Below are 24,118 nucleotides of genomic sequence, written 5' to 3'. Positions count from 1 at the left end.
CAAGATTCAATATGAACAATTCTCTCACATTGGGTGCATGACCATAAAAGATGTTACTCATAGAAATAGAACAACCATTATTCTCTGACTTAAAAGAGTAACCGTCTCGCAATAAACAAGATCCAGATATAATGTTCATGCTCAACGCAGGCACTAAATAACAATTATTCAAGTTCATAACTAATCCTGATGGTAACTAAAGTGAAACTGTGCCGATGGCGATTGCATCAACCTTGGAACCATTTCCTACGCACATCGTCACTTCATCTTTCGCCAGCCTTCGCCTATTCCGCAGTTCCTGTTTCGAGTTGCAAATATGAGCAACAGAACCGGTATCGAATACCCAGGCACTACTACGAGAGCTGGTTAAGTACACATCAATAACATGTATATCAAATATACCTGATTTTTCTTTGGCCGCCTTCTTATCAGTCAGATACATGGGGCAGTTGCGCTTCGAGTGACCCATACCCTTGCAATAGTAGCACTCTGTTTCAGGCTTAGGTCCAGCTTTGGGTTTCTTCGTCGGATTGGCAACAGGCTTGCCGCTCTTCTTTGAATTACCCTTCTTGCCTTTGCCGTTTCTCTTGAAACTAGTGGTCTTATTCACCATCAACACTTGATGTTCTTTGCAGAGTTCAGACTCTGCGACTTTCAGCATCGCAAACAACTTGCCGGGTGACTTGTTCATCCCTTGCATGTTGTAGTTCAACACAAAGCCCTTATAGCTTGGCGGCAGTGATTGAAGAATTCTGTCAGTGATAGCCTCTTGCGGGAGTTCAATCCCCAGCTCAGCTAGATAGTTTGAGTACCCAGACATTTTGAGCACATGTTCACTGACAGACGAATTCTCCTCCATCTTGCAAGCATAGAATTTATCGGAGTTCTCATACCTCTCGATCCGGGCGTTCTTCTGAAAGATAAACTTCAACTCCTGGAACATCTCATATGCTCCATGACGCTCAAAGCAACGTTGAAGTCCCGGTTCTAAGCCATACAAGACTGCACATTGAACAACTGAGTAGTCCTCCTTACATGTTAACCATGCGTTCTTAGCATCCTGGTCAGCCGTAGCGGGTGGTTCATCTCCTAGCGCGGCATTAAGGACATAATCCTTCTTCCCAGCTTGTTGGATCAACTTAGGATTACGAGCCCACTCTACAAAGTTGCTTCCATCATCTTTTAACTTAGCTTTCTCTAGGAACGTATTAAAATTCAGGGTGACTGTCGCGTGAGCCATGATCTACAACACAAATATATTCAAAGTGGACTTAGACTATGTTCAAGATAATTAGAGTTTAACTTAATCAAATTACTTGCTAAACTCCCACTCAAAAAGTACATCTCTCTAGTCATTTGAGTGGTTCATGACCCACTTACACTAGCTCAAGTCCGATCATCACGTGAGTTGACTATAGTTTCAGTGGTAAGCATCCCTATGCTAATCATATCATATATATGATTCATGATCGACCTTTCGGTATCATGTGTTCCGAGGCCATGTCTGCACATGCTAGGCTCGTCAAGCTTAACCCGAGTGTTCCGCGTGTGCAACTGTTTTGCACCCGTTGTATGTGAACGTTGAGTCTATCACACCCGATCATCACGTGGTGTCTCGAAACGACGAACTGTAGCAACGGTGCACAGTCGGGGAGAACAAAATTTCGTCTTGAAATTTTAGTGACAGATCACCTCATAATGCTACCGTCGTTCTAAGAAAAATAAGGTGCATAAAAGGTATAACATCACATGCAATTCATAAGTGACATGATATGGCCATCATCACGTGCTCCTTGATCTCCATCATCAAAGCACCGGCACGATCTTCTTGTCACCGGCGCCACACCATGATCTCCATCAACGTGTCGCCATCGGGGTTGTCGTGCTACTCATGCTATTACTACTAAAGCTACATCCTAGCAAAATAGTAAACTCATCTGCAAGCACAAACATTAGTTTAAAGACAACCATATGGCTCCTGCCGGTTGTCGTACCATCGACGTGCAAGTCGATATTATCTATTACAACATGATCATCTCATACATCCAATATATCACATCACATCGTTGGCCATATCACATCACAAGCATACCCTGCAAAAACAAGTTAGACGTCCTCTAATTTTGTTGTTGCATGTTTTACGTGGTGACCATGGGTATCTAGTAGGATCGCATCTTACTTACGCAAACACCACAACGGAGATATATGAATTGCTATTTAACCTTATACAAGGACCTCCTCGGTCAAATCCGATTCAACTAAAGTTGGAGAAACCGACACTTGCCAGTCATCTTTGAGCAAGGGGGTTACTCGTAGCGATGAAACCAGTCTCTCGTAAGCGTACGAGTAATGTCGGTCCAAGCCGCTTCAATCCAACAATACCGCGGAATCAAGAAAAGACTAAGGAGGGAAGCAAAACGCACATCATCGCCCACAAAAACTTTTGTGTTCTACTCGAGAAGACATCTACGCATGAACCTAGCTCATGATGCCACTGTTGGGGAACGTCGCATGGGAAACAAAAAATTTCCTACGCGCACGAAGACCTATCATGGTGATGTCCATCTACGAGAGGGTATTTCCGATCTACCTACCCTTGTAGATCGCACAGCAGAAGCGTTAGTGAACGCGGTTGATGTAGTGGAACGTCCTCACGTCCCTCGATCCGCCCCGTGAACCGTCCCACGAACCGTCCCGCGATCCGTCCCACGATCTAGTGCTGAACGGACGGCACCTCCGCATTCAGCACACGTACAGCTCGACGATGATCTCGGCCTTCTTGATCCAGCAAGAGAGACGGAGAGGTAGATGAGTTCTCCGGCAGCGTGACGGCACTCCGGAGGTTGGTGGTGATCTGATCTCGGCAGGGCTCCGCCCTAGCTCCGCAGAAACGCGATCTAGAGGTAAAACCGTGGAGGTATGTGGTCGGGCTGCCTTTGAAAAGTTGTCTCAAATCAGCCCTAATTGCTCCATATATATAGGAGGAGGGAGGGAGGCTTGCTTTGAGGCTCAAGGAGCCCCAAGGGCTGCGCCACCAAGGGAGGAGGAGTCCTCCTCCAATCCTAGTCCAACTAGGATTGGAAAGTGGAGTCCTTCTCTCCTTTCCCACCTCCTTTTTTTTTCTTTCTCTTTGATTTTCTATCCTTGGCGCATAGGGCCTTCTTGGGCTGTCCCACCAGCCCACCAAGGGCTGGTGCGCCACCCCCAAGGCCTATGGGCTTCCCCGGGGTGGCTTGCCCCCCCCCCCAGGTGAACACCCGAAACCCATTCGTCATTCCCGGTACATTCCCGGTAACTCCGGAAACCTTCCGGTAATCAAATGAGGTCATCCTATATATCAATCTTCATTTCCGGACCATTCCGGAAACCCTCGTGATGTCCGTGATCTTATCCGGGACTCCGAACCACATTCGGTAACCAACCATATAACTCAAATACGCATAAAACAACGTCGAACCTTAAGTGTGTAGACCCTGCGGGTTCGAGAACTATGCAGACATGACCCGAGTGACTCCTCGGTCAATATCCAATAGCGGGACCTGGATGCCCATATTGGATCCCACATATTCTACGAAGATCTTATCGTTCGAACCTCAGTGCCAAGGATTCATATAATCCGGTATGTCATTCCCTTTGTCCTTCGATATGTTACTTGCCCGAGATTCGATCGTCAGTATCCACATACCTATTTCAATCTCGTTTACCGGCAAGTCTCTTTACTCGTTCCGTAATACAAGATCCCGCAACTTACACTAAGTCACATTGCTTGCAAGGGTTGTGTGTGATGTTGTATTACCGAGTGGGCCCCGAGATACCTCTCCGTCACACGGAGTGACAAATCCCAGTCTCGATCCATACTAACTCAACGAACACCTTCGGATATACCTGTAGAGCATCTTTATAGTCACCCAGTTACGTTGCGACGTTTGATACACACAAAGCATTCCTCCGGTGTCAGTGAGTTATATGATCTCATGGTCATAGGAACAAATACTTGACACGCAGAAAACAGTAGCAACAAAATGACACGAGCAACATGCTACGTCTATTAGTTTGGGTCTAGTCCATCACGTGATTCTCTTAATGACGTGATCCAGTTATCAAGCAACAACACCTTGTACATAATCAGAAGACCCTGACTATCTTTGATCAACTGGCTAGCCAACTAGAGGCTTGCTAGGGACAGTGTTTTGTCTATGTATCCACACATGTATATAAGTCTTCATTCAATACAATTATAGCATGGATAATAAACGATTATCTTGATACAGGAATTATAATAATAACTATATTTATTATTGCCTCTAGGGCATAATTCCAACATATTTTTCAAGAAAAAATAGCTAAATACCATCGTTGGATCTCATACACAAGGAAAAAGGAGGCGACACGACTTCCCTTTGCATATCACTGGTGTTGCTGCTGTTTCTCCCTCCCTCTCTCTACCGGCAGAGGGAGAGGGAGCCTCAGAATTGTATGAGGGGTGGGTTTGTACTAGGGTTAGGGTTGTGGGAGACGATGTCAAGGTCATTGCGGCGGTATCGCGTATGAATAAGTTTCATCAGGCTTCGTGTTGGAGATATGCCTTAGAGGCAATCATGTATGACGATATTTCCTATGTGTTTATGAGTAAATATAGTCCTTGGACATTATCAATGATGTGTATTAACAACTACGTGACTTCTTTCTGAGACTATGCATTGTATGATGACTGTCCTAAATGGTCCCTAATCAAAAGGTTGTGTGGACGCGCAACCAATCAGACTAGCATATGCCATGGTGGATGGTTCGGTCTCACTGACCATGTACCATTGGATACTAGTCGGATAATATGGAGTCAGAAAGATCTAGTAGGATTCAACGTAGTCGGATCCGAGTCGAGATAAGGTCTGAGATGGACAGATCCAACTATGGGACGCAACGATAGGTCATTTGTGAGTCTCTAGTACAACATACATTCTATGTCCTAAGACCTGAGCTCACGCATGTACTCGAGATGGTGACAAACCTTTTTTGGGCTGACCAAACGCTACTGTTAGAGCATATTTCTCCATATGTGGTTTTGGTAATGGATGACAATCCCTATGGACTAATGGTTGCCTTTAGTTATATTCAAAGGATTTGTCCATAGGCACTTCTTGAAGTCCATCTGTTGGTTTCAAGGAGTTTATATGATGACCAAGGTGGTACTCAAGGTTTTATCTAAAGATTGGTCATAAAGACACAATGTTGATCAAGGCTAAGTCAAAGAGTGAATCAAGTTGATCAACACACAAAGCATACAATATGTACTGAGAGGGATCAAGTGATCCCATGGTATGTTAAGCATTGTCCATTATGTTTTGTGTACTAACCCATGGTATTCATGAGAGTTCTATGTGGGGTTAGGTGTGTTTCCATGGGCTTGCATCAAGAGGAAGATCTCATTCAACCAATGGAATATTGCAATGTGCAAGTTCAAGTGGAGCATCACGAAGAGATCATGCTTGAAGCTTTTTGTCCATTGTGGTAACAATGGACTTGTGAAGATGAGTCGAAGAGTGGATCACCTGTAGTGGAATATGGGGGAGCAGCCAACTAGTCTTCATCGAGCCAACACAATCAAGAAAGGTGGTCCATCTTGAGGAGGACAACACCATCATTATTTAGCTCAAGTGGACTATGCTCAAGGCAAAGGTTTGTCCTTGATAGGTTTTCTATTTTACCAGTCTCAGTGTGTTAATTGGGAGACCGGTTATAGGATAGATTGCCATACTATCAAGGGGGCTCTCAAATGAGTAGCTTGATTGTATCATTCATTGAGACCTCAAAACATTGCATTCTTGGCATCATCATCTGTCTTGGTTCTTGGTTGGCTTTTGTCTATTTGGATTCTTGAGCTTATTGTCATCTTCATGACAAGCTCGAGTTCATCGAAAATGGAGTTCATGTGCATCTTCTATGATGTTTTCGATGTTGGAGTTTTTTCCTGTTCCTCATTCATAGAGGTTTCAAATCTCTATATCGTTAGCATTTTCAAAACTGCATGTTCTTAAGATAACAAGCTTGTCGTGTGCTATCCAACAAGCTTGAGTTTGCTCAATTTGGAGCCCGTATGTGAAAGTTATGGCAGTCTTAGTGCCATGGCAGGTTTTCTCTCTCAAGTGGAAGTACCGTTGGGGGCAAGCGGGAGTACCACTCTGGCGGTACTACCGCCTTCCCCTGTCGGCCCCTCTTCTGCTCAGTTTTTGTCTCTGGCATCTTTGGTGCCTTTGCCCATTTTGAGTGGAAGTACCGTTGGGGGCTAAGCGGTACTGCCCCCCCCCCCCCCGACGTCTCTTCTGCTTAGTTTTTCTCTTTGGTGCCTTAGGTGCCTTTGATTGTTTTGAGCGGAAGTACCGTTGGGAGCGGAGCGATAGTACCGCTGAGCCAAGCGGTAGTACCGCTTGTGCACGACCTATGCACATAACGATTGTATTTGGGAAGACATATTTAAGGGGGTCTTCTTCCCCAATGGTTTTCTAACTCTTGAGCTCGTGTTCTTCCCCCATTGTTAACCTTCTTCGAGCATGCTAACTCTCAATCCCTCCAATGATTCTTGCTAGTTCTTGAGGGAAAAGAGAGAGGAGATATAGATCCACATTTCCACCAATTACTTTCCCCTCTATGTGAAGGGAAGCCCTTGGATTTAGATCTTGGAGTTCTTTGTGAGCTCGTTGTTCTTCCGCTCATATTCCTCCATAGCTTTTGTTGTCGTGGAGGGATTTGAGTGTGAGGGACTTGACCACTTTGTATGTTCTTTCCATTGCATTGGTTGCATCGGTTTGAGTTCTCCACGGTGATACGTGGAAGTGAAAAGTTGAGAAGCTTATTACTCTTAGGTGCTTGGTACCCTATAGCTTGTTCCTCTTGGGTGCTTTAACGCCCTAGGCGGTTGGTGGTGCCTCAGAGCTCAATCATTGTGGCATAAATCTCCCGGCAAGCGTCGGGGTCTTCAATTAGGTTGTGGAGGTTGCCCTGAGCATTTGAGGTCACCTCAGATCCATAATCCATTGTGGTGAAGCTTTTGTGGTGTTGTCGGGAGCCTCCAATTAAGTTGTGGAGATTGCCCCAACCTTGTCTGTACGGGTTCAGTGATCGTCCTCAAGGGTCCCTTAGTAGAATCACGGCATCTTGCATTGTGCAAGGGCGTGAGGAGATTACGCTAGCCCTAGTGGCTTCTTGGGGAGCATTGTGCCTCCACATCGCTCCAAACGGAGATTAGCATCCGCAAGGGTGTGAACTTCGGGATACATCAGCATCTCCACGTGCCTAGGTTATCTCTTACCCGAGCCCTTTACTTATGCACTTTACTTTGTGATAGCCATATGTTTCATGTCATATATCTTTCTATCACTTAGTTGTTTATCTTGCTTAGCATAAGTTGTTGGTGCACATATGTGAGCCGGTTTGTTTTAGGTGTTGTGCTTGACTAATTAGATGCTAGTTTTTATTCCGCATTTGTTCAAGCCTAAACCATAATGATTTTAAAGCACCTATTCACCCTCCCCTCTAGGCGACATCCACGTCCTTTCAGCTACTCCGTGACTGGGTAGTTATAAAGGTAGGTTTCGGGCATGCCCAGATCCATGTTGGGAGACATGGTCAAGCAAGATGGGATTTGCCCCTCTGATCAGGAGAGATATACTCTCGGCTCCTTGGGTGATCCGACCTAGATAAGCATGGTGTGATGAGGATTATGAGATAATCGGAAGTGTTGGTTGGATTCATCAGAACGAGAAAGAGATTGTGCTGCAACAAGGATGACCATGTCGCCTTGAGCACAACAACATATATCGTGTGGCAAAGGGAACGGAAGTATGAAGTTCATGTTCGCCTAACCAGCTTCATCGGACACTTGGAGTCGGCACGCTTTGCTAGAGGCCGCTACCTACTAGTCCGGCCAGATATGATCTAACCCGCGACCAAGTGAACGAGAACCTAAGGGGTCGCGTGCTTAAGGGAAGGAACGCGTGGGCTTTAGGATCTGTGTGAGGCCCAAGAGTCGAGCCCGCGGCGGATGCCTATATATAGTGGAGGTGCGGCACACTTAATGAGTTCATCGCTTCGGCATCGTCATTAGGACTTTTCATATGTTGCAACTAGCCACCTCCAATCGCTGCTAAATGTGCAATCGGACCTAGCAGTCCGTCGCACGGTGTTCCTCGTGCACGCACGAATACCGTTAGAGGTGGTGCACTTGCACCTCTCCTGCGAACCTGTACGTGGGATCTGGCGGCGGTTATTCGAGGGAGATCGGACGAGGAGGAGACGGACCACGCGGTCACGTTGCCCCAACTCTACTTCCGCTGCACGACATTGAGCGTCTAGTGTTAACGATCTGTGATCCATCTCCGTAGCATGTTCTTGCTTGTTCTGCGCGTAGGAAAATTTTAATTTGCATGTGATGCACCTACGATATAGCCCAACACTTTGTTTGCAATCAAACGGAGCTCTTACCTTTGCCTAGGAGCCATCAGGGTGGGGGAGGGGGTCCATATATCCCATCGAGGTCGTGGGTTATGATGTCTGGGGGTCAACCAACACTGGCTGGTTGGGTCCTCGGATGGGAGGTTGTTGTGTGGAGACGGAGATTCCTCTTCCTCCTCGCCAGTATGATTTTCTAATGCTACTCTTCTTCATTCTTTGTGTTATTGGAAGGGGCACATATAGTGGTACTCAAAGCCATAGATGGCGAAAACTGGTTATTTTAGGATGCTCTCTGTTTTTGTGATTCTTTTATATGTATCTGTTGTGGTCTGCTTGCACTAGTAGAAAATGGTCCATTTGAACCGGTTCCAGAGGCCCATTAGCCCCGGTTCTGGAACCGGGACTAAATGGTTGGGACTAAAGCCCATAACCTTTAGTCCCTGTTCCCTTACTAACTGGGACCGAAGGGTCTCCACGTGGCCTGTGAGGGTAGCCCGGGCAGGAGGTTCTTTAGTCTTGGTTGGTCACACCAACTAGGACAACATGACATCCACGCATCAGCATCTGGCCAGAGCTGGAGTTTTTGTTTTTTTTGAATGGGGGGAGGGGTTGGGTTTGGGGGGGGGGGGGGGGGTTGGAGCGTTAATTTAGTTGTTTCATATTGTGTTAGCTAGCTAATAGAGAGAAGTGTCCTTTGTTTCTCCATGCTTGGTCGAACAACAAGTTTTCGTATATCTATCCAACGCTATTACATATATATAATATAACATCTTTTACAATTAATCCAAAACATCATCTAATTAAGATCCAATGACAAATCCACATGGCATTCTCCGTCTTTAAGTATGACGTGGTCAACAAAGAATCCCGCCAATTCCTCTTGAATTGCTCGTATGCGATCATATGGTAGGAGTTGATCCCGCATATCGCAGATCTAATTTAAAGAAGGGGTCAATACATGCATACATATGAATAAAACTCAACACAATTGTGAATATTATTTACGTACTTGAAATTGTTTCTTACAGAAGACCCGCTCAGAGGTCGAGTGGCGAATGAACTCGCATACGTAGTATGCACATAAAACAGTGCCTTCTTTCTGGTACATACACTTTACGAGAATAGAGTTCAATCAAACTCATAAGAAAGCATGGTAATGATATATTGATGAAAATTTGAATCAATTAGAGATGCGCGGAACTAGCTAGTACTACTTACTTTGGGGGTGCGTAAATCGCAAATCTTTGTTTAGACCGGGAACCATATTGGCGAAATTCGTCCAAACCCTGCCAGGCAAAGAAAATAATTACTTGATATCAGGAAATTAACGAAAGTTGCATGCCGATATGGTCTCGGTATATTGACTGAACTTACTTTTTGAGCATTGCAGTAATGTCCTCATAATCCTCTTCAACTTTATGTCTGGAGTCTAAGACATTTACTACTGCCCTGCCAACGTCAATGGATAGCAGAATAAAGTGGTCTCTCTGCACGCATATATAACTTATCAATTACTTTACTTAATTAACCTCGAGTAAGCGAAACCGAGTTTACAGAGAAGACAGCAACACTCACTTGAAGTTGTAAGGAAAGATTATTTCCACATTTTTTATGTATAAGGAACGAGTTTAGCAAGTTCTCCTCGGTCTCTTTGATTGAGTTTCGTATCATCAATTCATTTACGACATCTGGGCTAACGAACCCAACGTCGACGATTCCTGCTTTTTTTAATTCGACGATCTTCAATCTGCATAATATATATAGTGAGGATAATTATATATACATGCAATGAACGAGTTGAGCTAGAGACTTAACTATAGAAGTAATACTTACAGACAGTAGGAAGCCATGGGTTGTTTGTCGAGGGCCAGTTGATTGTATAACTGAAATAACTCCTCAAATTGAATAGTAATCATGGGAAGTCCAATGAATTCGTTCTCTGGTTTCACTGCCACATACATAGCTTTTTTCCCAGACTCCCTGTAGGTTTTCATGTACCACTCATGCAATCTGTGCATCATTGTTGTTAGAGAAGGATGACCAGGTTTGACGAGTGGCTTCCCATGCACGTATTTATATTGTTCTTTTGTTACATCATCCCCCAAGTGATCATCAGGATTGGTACCGGGCACCATCTCCGGATGATTAGCAACGACGATATCGAGCTCGGGAATTTTTTTCCCACTTCTTCGTTCTGCTAACATTGCATCCAAAGTTGGCAGGATCGTGACTCAAGTCTTAGAATCTTACGATCTTACGATCCAAAATAGCCCCTCTGATTCTACGAGTTTGCTCATAGAATCTACGTTTCTACGATCTTGATAGTTAAGATTCTACGATTCACAATCCTAGCAACGAAGGTCCAATCCGATTCAGAATCGCGATTCTGCCAACTTTGCTTGCATCACTAGAAGTAGTTCCCGACCGCACCGCTTGTGCATATGGCTTTTTAAGAATGCGGTCATACTTGGTATCCAGCGGAGGTGATGGTGGACGCTGCAGTTGATTGATAGTGCGCTCCACTCTCACCGGATCTAGCTTCTCCTTCGGAGGTGGAGTTTTTTTTTGCAAAATGGGCCCTCAATTTGGCACGACATATCTCCTCGTTTTCCTCCTTGGCCCTCTCATATGGTAACTTTTCCAAAGGCTTGAGAGATGGACCGAATTTCCCGCCTCTGCTTGTACTACTAGCCGACAGAGAGAAGGAGGCGTATCTCTTCCGCTTGAGAGAAGGAGGTGGACTTGTGTGACGCGTCGGACGATTCGGAGCGGCGGTGTTTGTCTTCTGACGTTGCCGACGAGGCAAAGGAGGAGGCAGACTGTTGTGACGCGCCGGAGTAGGCGAAGTGCCCTCACGCGTCGGAGGAGCTGGAGAAGGAGGCGGAGTGCCCTGATCACTCGTCGGAGGAGGAGGAGGAGGAGGAGGAGGGGGAGGAGGCGGAGTGCCCTGAATCGTCGGAGGAGGCGGAGGAGTCCAGTTTGGAAGCTTGATGAACTCCTTCTGTCATAGACATGTACTCCCCACAGCAAGAACCAGCTGAATCTCCCCTTCACCTGTAGGGTGGTCAAGCTCGAGTTGCTCAAAATCCTCCATTACTTGATCCACCATCACAAGCTCGCAACGTTGAGCCTCCGTGATAGTATCCACGGGGTAGCTAGGAGCCATGAAGTCATGCCGAACGGGCTCTGTGGAAGCCATGCTGCTTCTCTGCTGAGATGGTGGGGTACCTTCTAGGGTAGCTTCGTGCCACTGAGATGGTTGGCCGGCAGCTCGCTGGCTCTCAAGTTCCTCTAGCTTTTGCAGTATTGCCTTGATCTGTTGCATGTCGCTCAGCTCTGCTTTCCTCTTTCTCTCCTGGCTTCTGTAACCGCTTGCGTTAGGAAACCCAAACTTCCACGGAACGGAGCCTGGTGTGCCTCGTGTTCGTCCAGGGTGCTCAACATTCCCTAGGGCCTCAGTCAGCTTGTCATTCTCTCTGTCTGGAATGAACGTCCCTTCCTGCGCCGTGGCGATACACTTCTGAAGCTTGATCATGGGTATCGCAAGTTGCTCGTCCGTCCAACGACACTTCCCTGTTTCAGGGTCCAAAGTTCCCCCAACCTCGAAGAACCAAGCCCTTGAACGCTCTGGCTAGTTGAATGTCTGTGGTTGGACCCCTTTAGCTATCAGGTCATTCTCAGCTTTATCCCAGAACGGCCGGGGCGGTAGCCACCTTACCCCATGTGATGGTGATACTGCTTCTTTGCGACATTGTTCTTGTTTGTCTCTGACATTTTCTTACTCTTCTCCGATGACTTGTAGGCCACAAATGCGGGCCAGTGATCTCATCTTCTCAAATCGGCCGACGAATTCTGGAGTCTTCCCTTTGTCGACAAACATTGATTTCAAATCATTCTTCCACTTCCCGAATAGATGAGTCATCTTCTTAAGAGCACACGCCTTGACAAGTGGCTCTATAACTGGCTTATTCGGATCTTCCTCTAGCGGTAGTGTGAAATTTGCCTTCAGCGCGGTCCAAAGATCATCTTTCTGCCTATCGGTGACATAATCACCTTCAGGGATGTCGTCGCCCTTAGGCTTTTTCCATTGCTTGACGCTGATCGGGATGTTGTCCCTAACAATAGCTCCGCACTGAGCAGAAAATGCGTCCTTGGTCAGCTTGGGTTTAATCGGTAGGCCATCGGCCGCGATTGCTGTGATTGTGAACTTTTCATCCATGCACAACTTTCTCTACGAGCCTCGTCTCTTCACCGAAGTTTGGCTCGATCCGGAGGGCTATAAAGAAGAAAGAATGAAGTGTTAATATACATACATACCTTCGGGCTTAATTAATATATATACCTCGCCGGACTTTGCAACATCTCCCTCCTCCGTTCGGTCACCGGAGCCGCCATCATGGTCTCCTTCTTCCTCCGGCCTTCGGTCACCGGAACCATCATGATCATGTCCTTGCTCCTCCATTATTCGATCATCCGAGCCGTCATCCTCTCCTTCCAGACCATTGGTGTCGTTGAGATACGACAAATAATCACCGACCATTATCTCCCCCAACAACTGTTCTCTTTCATCCATATAGTTTCTGCAAATAATCACCGAGCATTATTTCCCCCAAAAACTTTTTTATATTCATTTTCAAATGTTGAATAGTTCATAGATGTACGTTATCTATACCTACTAATAAAAGAAATAGTATCACATGGCTCTCTTAAGCTGAGTCTTTTCAATTTAACTCGAAGGGATCAGTATAATGATTTTATATATTAAGATTTTGTTAAATCTCATGTACCTCAAATATTTCAAAGCTAGCAACATACAGATATAAAACAACACCGGTCGATAGCTACATTAAAATAGATAATTTGTATATTTCTTATATTATCCGTTTAGTGCTACATGACTAGAATAGATAACTTTTTCTCTTTCACCTACAAAAATGTCGTTTAAATATGTCGTTTGATATGTATTTTTTCTAGACTTTGGCATGTGCCTCCCTCGCGCCAGATGACATTGTGTGGATGCTCCACCATTGGGAACTTTTGTCGAACTGACGAATCCTGCTTTATACTTTAATCTCGAATACATCTCTAGTATAATCTATATATGAACAAAATTTCTATGAACATAAATATGCACGGGCGGCGGCGGCGACAAGCAGAGCACGTGCAGAGGAGGAGCTCACCATGGCCGACGGGCTCGGGGCGGCGATGACGACGGGCTCGGGGCGGCGACGACGACGGGCTCGGGGCGACGACGATGACATGCTCGGGGTGGCAAGACGCGGGCTCGGGGGCATCGACGACGGCGAGTAGGACTGGATCGGGGGCGGCGACGACGATGACGTGCTTGGGTCGACGACGAAGGGCTCAGGGATGGCGGCGACGACGAGGAGGACTAGATCGGGGGCGGCGACGATGAGGACTGGCTCGGGTGGCGGCGGCGAGCAATGGGAGAGTTTTGGGGAAAATTTTGACAACTCCTGCCTATATGCGAAAACCTTTTGTCCCGGTTGGTGGCCCGAATCGGCACCAATACCACCCTTTCGTCCCGGTTGACTCAGCAAACCGGGACTAAAGGTCAATTTTCAGTTGCCAAATGGCGGGGAAGAAGATACCTTTACTCCCGGTTTGCGGAACCAACTGGGACGAAAGGGTGCCATTTGTCCCGGTTTGTTCCACCAACCGACACTAAAGTCCTTTTCTGGTCCCGGCTTGTGCCAAAAACCGACACGAAAGGCTTGTGTCTGGCACAGCCGTGGTGCATTTAGATGTTTAGTCTCATCTCGCTAACCGAGCAAGAAGTTTGGTGGTTTATAAGCGCTTGTGCGCACACAGTCTCGAGCTCCTCTCATATGCAGGCTTCCGGGCCTAAACTTTCACTAGTTGTTGGGCCTTCTGCGGGCCTGAATCCTGGCCTAACTGTCTAGTTGGGTTTCTAGTCGTATTCAGGCTGTGGTGGCCCATTAGTTGACATTTTTTTAAATATAGTTTTTTGTGCCTACTTACTGTTTTTGAGTGATTCTTTCTTTTTTTGGAATTATTTGAACTCCATACCTTTTGTGTGTTCAAAATGCACCATTCAAAGCCACATCATCAATTTTCAACTATTTCTGACTTCATTTGGTATTTTTCATGCATTTATTGATTTTTTTTTGAGCTAAATGACCCAGAAATTAAAAAATACTACAAATGAACTCTGAATAGGTTGAAAGTTGGCATGGTATTATCATTTCACCCACATAGCATGTGCTAAAAAGTTGAGAGGGTTGCGGCAAAAACTGGAAGCACTTCGTGTACAAATCGGACAATCTTTTTCGAAGTATGAGGGTTTCATACGAAAACTCATCTGTTACAAAAGGGATTTCATTTTTTGGAATTATTTAAAGTCCAGACCTTTTGTGTGTTCAAAATGCACTATTCAAGGCCACATCATCAATTTTCAACTATTTCTGACTTCATTTGGTAATTTTAATGCAATTACTGATTTTTTGAGCTAAATGACCCAGAAATTGAAAGCACTATAAAGGAACTCTGAATAGGTTGAAAGTTGGCATGGTATCATCATTTCACCCATATAGCATTTTGTGTTTGCGCCAAGTAAGACCTTTGGGATGGTCTACGGTGTTTGCAATTTAATTTTGCTGAAAAAACAAAAACTATCGACCTCAGTCCAGGACTTTTTTTAATTCACTGGAGCATGCTTTTGATCTCAATTTTTTACACAAGATTCATATAAAATTTACCTAGATTGTCTTAATTTTTCATAATTTTTGGAGTTACATAAGTATTCGAATTATACAGATTACTTCCGACTATTCTGTTTTTGACATATTCTGTTTTCTTTGTGTTATTTGCTTATATCGATGTATCTATGGTTTGTATGGGGGGTATGAACCATGGAGAAGTTTGAATACAGTAAATATTACACCAATATGAATAAAGAATTAGTTCACAACAATACCTAAAACGACGATGAATAAAGAAAGGGCTAAATAACCATTCAAATTTGGAAACTCTATATAATGGCACAAACAGAAACTAGATATATACAAATTGGTCCAAGCAGTACATAATAATACATGCAAGCAGTACATAATAATAGCTAGCATACATATATATACAAGTGTTCGCCGTTCTGAACACTACTCGTCCGAATCTGAATCTGAATGTCCCAAAGCTGGTTCTCCGAGGTGACGTTGGTCATATCTCACGATACTAATCTTGCGTTACAACTCGTATGCAACGTATGCATCTTTTGCTGCATACTCAATGTTGATAGGGTCAAGTGGGGTCTTCCCCCACTTCTTGTGCCGAGACTTCTGGAAAGCCTTCTTCGTATCATGGTACTCCTCATCGATCAAGGCGACTGCCATATCAGCCATCGAAGTCCTCGGATATTCAAGCTGGAATAGGCCTTGGAGATCAATGTGGCACTCAGCTGGTATCTCAATACCAAAGCTGCGCCTCATATTCGGCTTGGCGTTAGTTATGTCAACGCTAGCGAAACGTATGCCGCTGCGAAGGAAGTCCATGAGTTCTGGACAATGCTTGTCACTATTGCAACATCAAAAAATTAAAATGGAACAAATGTTACATACTGCTGCAACAAGGAAAAATGTTTCAATACAACTAAAGAGAAATTTATCATAACTATTCAAATGGAACATATTGCTATTCTATGCAATTTTCATATCCTATGAATTGATCTTTATAGGATTCCAATATTGTAACATATTGCTATCCGATGCAATTTTCATATCCTATGAATTGATCAAGAAACTCTCAGTTAACTATCCAATGGAACATATAAAGAAACTACATATTGCTATCCAATGGAACGTAGAGAGATCAGTATATGCAATTTTCATAACCTTTGGATCAAAGAAAGCCTCAAAACTTACCAATGAAAAATTGTTTCACTACAACTAAAGACAAATTAATCTTTATAGGATTCCAATATTATAACATATTGCTATCCTATGCAATTTTCATATTCTATGAATTCATCAAGAAATCCTCAACTAACTATATATCCAATGGAACATATATAGAAACTGCATATTGCTATCCAATGGAACCTAGGGAGATCAATATATTCAATTTTCATAACCTTGGATCAAAGAACGCCTATGTTGTAATATATCCAATGGAACCTAGGGAGATCAATATATGCTATCCAATGGAACCTAGGGAGATCAATATATCCAATGTTGTAACACATATTGCTATCCTATGCAATTTTCATGTCCTATGAATTGATTAAGAAACCCTCAATTAACTATCTAGTGGAACGTATATAGAAACTCCATATTACTATCAAATGCAACCTAGAGAAGATCAATACATGCAATTTTCATAACCTTGGATCAAAGAAAGACACAAAACTTACCTCGCCCATTGAAAGATCAAGACATGTTGTTTGAAACACAGCATGGATGACGGCAACACCTTGATGGTTGGCCGTGAACTCCAGATCAAGCCCCAAGAACGCCTCATGCTCTGCCGCGGCGTCAACCCACTCCCGGAACCGTGACAGAAAATTTGGCACCGCCCTGCTCTCGTTCGTGTACCCGACCCTGAGCATGGCCGTGCCATTTGCGCGCACCTCTCCGGTATCATATGTCATGGTGGAATAAGAATGGAAGAAGAGAGGGGAAGAAGAGAGGAAGAAGAAGAACAGAGGAGAGGAGAAGAACACAGAATGGCGATAGACTCTGTTTCGGTTGCAGTTTTCATCGCTGGAAACGACGCGGGAGGGCGAACCGTTTGGACCTTTAGTCCCGGGTTGGACGACAAACCGGCACTAAATGGGTGATTCGAAGGGCCGCCACCCCGGTTTGATCCACCAACCGGGACTAAAGGAGGATACGAACGGTTGTACGAACGCCCGCCACCACACCTTAGTCCCGGTTTGATCCACCAACCGGGACTAAAGGGGATACGAACGATTGTCGGCCTATTAGTCCCAGTTCTTGACTGGAACCGAGACAAAGGGGGTGAGACGAACCGGGACCAATGGCCCATGATGCCCGACCGGCACCCTGGCCTCACGAACCGGGACCAATGTCACCATAGGTCCCGGTTCGTATGTGAACCGGGACTAATAGGATTTCAGGACCTGGACCAAAGCCCTCTTTTCTACCAGTGTTGTATGGGTTAAAGACTTTGTATTATTTCGGGATTTTAATAAAACATACTTTCTTAAATAGAAAAACTAAATGTAACTAATTAATTTGTTAAAACTAAAGCTAAATGTAATTTTGTGTCCATAACAACGACCCGCAAAACGCGTTTACAGTTCGCGGAAAAATGGTTTTACGGGTCGGCGCGGGCGAAGGCAGAGTCAGACCCTTTAAAACGGATCCGTAAAAAAAATTCATAGAAGATGCTCTTTTACGGGTCGGTTCGAGCTGCGGCCGAACAGAACCCTTCAACTTAAAATGTAAATCGATATTTTTTTTCCATATCTTCTTATTCCTCTCGTCCGTGTTCATGGTCAACGAACTAGCTCCGTCCACGAATCCATCCAGGAATCCATCCACGAGCTAGCTAGCTCATCCGTCCACGAATCCATCCAGGAGCTAGCTAGCTAGCTTCTTCGTCCACGAATCCATCCATAAGCTAGCTAGCTAGCTCTGGTCATGAAATCCATCCAAGAACTAGCTAGCTCCCGTCCTTGAATTCATCCACGAGCCAAGACGAGTAGGGCGGCCGCCAGGACGGGATGGGCGTCGTCCACGGACGGGTGGGGCGATGCACGGGGCGGCGCACGGTGGACGTGGACGGCGGACGCGGAAGTTTTCGTGGCAATTGGCGGGATTCCTCTCAATACAAGGCACCGTAGAAGCAGACGCGAAAACCGTTTTTTGCAGATCGGGGGTAGCTTTTTACCGTGCCCCGCAAAAATATTCCAATACATTTGTGGGGTCACAACTTTTTTTGCACGAACGCGTATTTTGGCGATTACTTTGCGGATCGAGGCATTACAAGTGGGTGTGCTAGAGATGCTATAACAAACGCACGGAAATCTTCTCACTCGAGTTTTAATTTTTCAAAGGATTTTTATGCTTAAATATAAAGAAAAAAAGAAAGAAAAGAAATAGATCACTTGAGAAGCGCACCGATCGACTTGGCTACGCACTACCGTTGCGATCGATCCATAAAAACAATCTTTGGGAGGTTAACGCCACATCCACATCGCGATGCCACTGCTACCTCCCCCGGCGGCGGCTCCCGGGTGCGGGAGGCGGAGACTGAGCGGCCGACGAAGACGACGATCAAAGAGGAGGAACTGGGCAGCGCTGCCCCTGGACGTGATGCTCTACGTCCTCCGCAAGCTGGACGACGTCGAGCTCATGTTCGGCGGCCCGGCCGGGGTGTGCCGCTCGTGGCACGACGCCGTGTGTGAGCCCGAGCTGTGGCGCCGCGTCGACATGCGCGGCCGCTCCCCGCGCTTCCGGGAGACGGTCAGCCTCAAAAATATGGCGCAGCTCTCCATTTGGTTCAGCGCCGGGCAGTGCCGAGAATTTTTCGGCCAGCACGACGTCGACAACGACCTCCTCCTCTTCCTGGCCGACCGGTAAGACTCCTGTTCTTGATCCCCAAACTCGAACCTGCACTTATATTGATGTGGTACATAATTTATTCCGAAATTACTGTAATGCATTGCCCAATACTTTTCTCACACGCACAACTAGGTACTTCCTCCGTTTCTAAATATAATTTTTTTTAAGATTTCATCAAAAGATTATATATGAATGTATATCGATATATTTTAAAATATAGATTCATTCATTTTACTTCGTATGTAGTTTTGTAATGAAATCTATAAAATAATTATATTTAAGAACGAAGGGAGTAGATTTTATTTTTTTAAATCATGAGTCGTAGGGAGTTATAGAAAGAATTCGCAGAAATTAGGGGCATGACCATCTAGGAATAACATAACTGCTGAACAAAGTAAGTAAATGGGGGTTGGAATAGTTTGTAGTTGCTATATACAGATTCGACTCATCTTTCCCTGCAATAAGAATTACCAAAGACTGAACCCCGCTCTTATCGCACATTACATAGTGATTAAGAGAAACAACTTTGGGTAAATTAGCAATTTTTTGATTAATTTAATCCATAAATAAATTGACAACACTAACTAAATCAATCTTATATTGAAAGCTAAATATGTGAGCATGTATTAAATATAGTATAGGTAAATGTATGATAACATTAAATGCGGCCAACACATGAACCAATTAAAAAAATGATAAACATATTATACTTCCAGTTGAAATAGTCAGGTCCGCAGCAGCAGCCACAATGTTGGCATTGGTAACCTTCTTTGTGGCATCGCTCATGTCATCTATGACAATGTGGGGAAGGTTGAGGACTCAATTAAAGTAATGGACGAAGACGAACAGTGATGAACAATCGCGCCGAGACTCTTGCCAAAATAATTATCGATTTTCCGGTGCATGACCACAAAGGATAGGATTCCTAAGGCTGCTCTCTCAAATAGTCGTGCATGCAGTCGTTAGAATGGAGTTGTCAAAAGCATAACAACAAAAGGAACGACTGTGTTTGGTGCGCGAGGAGGGTTAGACCCACAACTGAGTCGATAACAACCCACGATCCGAAAAGTTCAGATACTGTTGCTCGTAATGCGTACGTTACTTAGCCGTTTCAGTCGGTAAAAATAAAGCACACGCATGACATGCATCTGACGTGAGCGAAGCGGGCTGCAGAAAAGGAGTGTGCGTGTAACACTCTGCTTTTCATATGTTAATCTTAACTCTCCTCCACGACTGTGCTAGTACTAAACTTTGCAGCATGTCATGAAACCCCACATGGGACTCCAAGATTTATTCAGGAAATATTTGGTATATGGGCCTAAAGCCTATCTAGCATCAACAACAATTACAACATCAAACTATCTCGCATACTCAAAGGGTGCGTATCAAGGCTTGTTTTACTCCCCGAGAACAAACTTTACACAAATGAAATTTTGGAGCAGTGATAAAGCGTTCTCTTTTGTCGTATGTTTCTCTTAGTTCTTTCATGAATAAGCAAAATGAGAGATTTTGAACAGGTGGAAATACATGTTACGAGCCAGTAAGATCGTGTGTTATTCTTGCAGGGCACCCTTATTGAAGAGTCTTCATCTTATCAAGCGTTGTGATATAACCAGTGAAACATTTGCAAAGGCAATAATGAAATTCCCTCTGTTGGAGGAGCTCGAGCTTTGGGAATGTGAGACGCATGACACCGGGGTCTTTGACCTTGTTGCCATGGCTTGTCCACTGCTGAAGCACGTCAAACATGTCAAAGATAGAGGAGATTCAGGACATATATGGGTTGAATACCCCGTCGATAATAGCGAAGCCTTGGCAATTGCAAGGATGCATGAGCTACGTTCCCTGAAGCTTTTCCACGGTGGCCTCGACAACCAAGGATTGACAGCCATCCTTGAGGGCTGCCCTCATCTGGAGTACCTTGACATACGCTATTGCAGCAACATCATCATGGACAGCAGCATGCGAGCAAAGTGTGCCCGTGTGAAGAAGTTGTATCAATATGCACCAACTGATAATTGGGTGTGCCCTTGGTCTGACATCCATGATGATTTCACCATTGATTCCTCTGAGTATTTAGAGCCTGACATCACTATTCGTAGCTGTTGTTTTCATGGCGTAGTGATAGGTATTGGTGGTATCGCGACGATGATGATGAGCCCGACTGTCGATTTTTCGATGTGGAGCCTTGTGACTCTGAGGACTCTGATCATTCTCGCTTCTTTAGTGGTGCCGAGGAGGGGGAGTTTGAATATTGGGGAACCTGAGGATCTTTTGAAATTTCTGATGGAAGCTCCCGGCTTGGCCAGATGCTGCACTCACCGACGTCCAGTACTTTCTTGCTCTAATTTTGGCCACAATTCTGGTTATGGTTCACCTTTGTGCATGAAGTTTGAATATTGTTTAATTTCTACATACAAAAGCTATGCAGTTCTAATTTCAAATTTTCCACAGTGGATAGAGCTCAGAGCAATAAAAGAGGTCGGCGATGTTTCAGCAAAACTTGCATAATGCAATTTCAGAACTATTACCATGTGGACATTTAGGCAGCACTCTGCCTCTGCATATATGTGACCAGCAGCGAATTTACGACAGCGAGGATATGTATGATCAACAGTAAAACATATCAGCAGAAAGTGTTTCGGCTTCCGGCGGTAGCCATTACGAAAACATGGAGTGAATTACAAAAAACATGAGGCTGTTGGGTAAACCCAGTGGCATTCAGTAAGCACATGATTTGTTGTTGTAGAATTTTTCAAGCAGATAACTCAGAATAAAAAAGCACTTATATACAATCATAACTCAGATCATACAATGTTTCTACCCACAATAATGAACAATTTTGGCAACTGATGAACATCACAATACAGAATTCAGATCAAATGTTTAAATTTGCAAATGTAGTCTGCACAGAGAAATCTTGAAGTCAATCTATCCACGCATAGTGACCAAGCAAGAAAGCTAAATGTGAGGCGGCATGTGCTAGAACATTAAAAAGCAAACGACAAATTCAGACGGAGATCGCCAACAAGTCAAATCTAGTGGATTGGCTCAATGAAGGGTTTCCTGCCAACAAAATACATACCCCCAGCATTCCTGATTGGGACGTTTTCTGAGCTATATCAGTTGCCCATGACTGCATTGGCCCTATCGCGGGATTCTATTTTGCAGAATGTTCAGTTAAAACATTCGATGTATCACTGATCAAATGAAATGGACAATTGATCATCACAACTTCACAAGATAGTAGAAGCTGCATCAAGTTGAGAAAGATGCAGATCTGTATGAATATAAGATGGTTGCTAAATGTAATCCTTTATTACAGTCGAGATCCAAACTTCCCGCATCATACTATGTCTCCGCCTCTCCGAAATACAAAACACTGCAATGCCCCGATTATATGTTGAGTAAATAGGCAATTTTCCGAGTAGATTAATCCACAAAATAATAACTAGCATGGCATTGACTAGACTAATGACATACTGATCTTGAGCTAACCTAGCACATACTACGCATATAGTGGATACATCTATGCAAACAAGTAGTACTGCTAGAATAAATACGAACAAGAGGATAAACGAGTCATACCCTCCAATCGGCCAGTTGGCCGTAGCAGCAGCAGCGGCGGCGGCAGTATCCTCTGCCGTCTTCTTCTCGGCTTCCTCGCGGAGACGATCAGCTTCGCTTGGTGAAGACATAGCGATGACGAGGGCGACGCGGACGTAGACGAAGCAGACGGACGGAGGCGAGCAGTCGCGTGATCGCTCCCCAAAAACCTAATCGCCCCTCTCCCGTACAGGAACCGGAGAGGCGAGGTTTCGGAGGCCTGCTCTCCCGTCGACCGTGTACGCGGTAAACGGGACGGAGTCGCCGGCGGCAGCAGCAGTTCAAGGAACGAACGCGTGAGGCAGACGTGATCTGATTTCGTGACGGCTAGGGTAGGCGATCGCGTGCTTATAAAGGCGGCTGGGTGGAGAGTCCGAGTCGGTAACGATCACGATCCGACGTCTCGGATCGTTTCCTTGTCCGTTACGTATTCTCCGTTCCTGACCAGCAAAAATAAGCGCGTAGGTATGAGCTCGGCTCGGCTCATTCCCGCAACCCGCGGCGCGGCGCGGCGCGGCGCGGCGCGGCGCGGCGCGGCGCGGCGCGGCGCGGCGCGGCGCGGCGGGCGGCGGAGGAGGAGTGCGCGAGGGCACCTTCTCTTCTCACTCTCCAATAGCATGTGGAAGAGAGACCCTTATAAAGGGGTCCAAACTCTCCTCCACTAGCGGGGTGGGACTAAACTCCCACCACCTTGCCATACCACCACCTACATGGGCCCTTGTAGATTTTCTGAAATTCTCTAATGGGCCTAAGGCCCACCTCCAAATTTCAACAATCCCCACCAGATCTCAAGGGCACATCGTGTTCCCTCGTTCCAATCACTGTTTTAATATACCAGCATTTCAGTGAAGACCTGTTAAGGTTGAGCTTCACCTAGAACAAGTAGCTACACCCCTTCACAACTGAACAATGGACTATGCCTTGAATTGTCAGTTTGGCGTAAAGGAGCTTCACCACAAGTCTTACTAGTACTAGGCTGCCGAAGGTGACCCCTCGGGTGGAGCATATTAGTCACACTCCTGGCCTATTCATGAGTTTACTAGAGATCACCCAAATCTCATAGACTGTGACCAGCAGTCAAGCTCATATAGGTGTGTTCCTCCAAAGATCGCTCTGCAGGACAGCATCTTGCTTACATATAAGCTTTAGAACACATTAAGACAGTAGTCATCCTACCATACAGTATCCGAGAGTATTGCATCTCCAACGGAGTGGGTTAGTAAAGTTACTCTCCTCAGTTCACCACTGGCTTGTTTTCCCAGGTCCTACTTCACGGGATCTCCGATCATATAGGTTAGGTTACTACCATGGCAACTCATGTGGATCTCATACCCATCTCCCTCGATGCACTATCTATCACAACACGTGATAGCCCTTTAGTAAAGGGATCTGCCAGATTCTTAGCCGTTTGGATATAATCCAACGCTATCACTCCGGAGTTTCTCAAACGTCTGACAGACTTCAATCTCATTCTTATATGTTTGTTGGACTTCATATTGTCC

At 45.1% G+C, this 24,118-nt stretch overlaps 1 protein-coding gene across 1 annotated transcript; it reads left to right on the top strand.

The window, feature by feature from the left end:
- The first annotated feature begins 18,647 nt into the window (after positions 1-18,647).
- Positions 18,648-21,521, top strand: LOC123405627 (putative F-box/LRR-repeat protein 23). The gene is made up of 2 exons (XM_045099246.1): positions 18,648-19,024; positions 20,576-21,521. The coding sequence occupies exons 1-2, from the start codon at positions 18,648-18,650 to the stop codon at positions 21,519-21,521; spliced, it is 1,323 nt and encodes a 440-aa protein (XP_044955181.1).
- The last annotated feature ends 2,597 nt before the right edge of the window (positions 21,522-24,118 follow it).

This window comes from Hordeum vulgare, chromosome 6H (genome assembly GCF_904849725.1).
Source record: "Hordeum vulgare subsp. vulgare chromosome 6H, MorexV3_pseudomolecules_assembly, whole genome shotgun sequence".
In the NCBI taxonomy this organism is placed as follows: Eukaryota; Viridiplantae; Streptophyta; class Magnoliopsida; order Poales; family Poaceae; genus Hordeum; species Hordeum vulgare.
This window is presented reverse-complemented; position numbering and strand designations above follow the sequence as displayed.

Bases quoted from the DNA above. Each gene is read 5' to 3' on its own strand.
- LOC123405627 (XM_045099246.1), top strand. From the start codon at position 18,648: ATGCCACTGCTACCTCCCCCGGCGGCGGCTCCCGGGTGCGGGAGGCGG. The intron at 19,025-20,575 runs GTAAGACTCCTG...TTATTCTTGCAG, and splicing joins CTCCTCTTCCTGGCCGACCG to GGCACCCTTATTGAAGAGTC.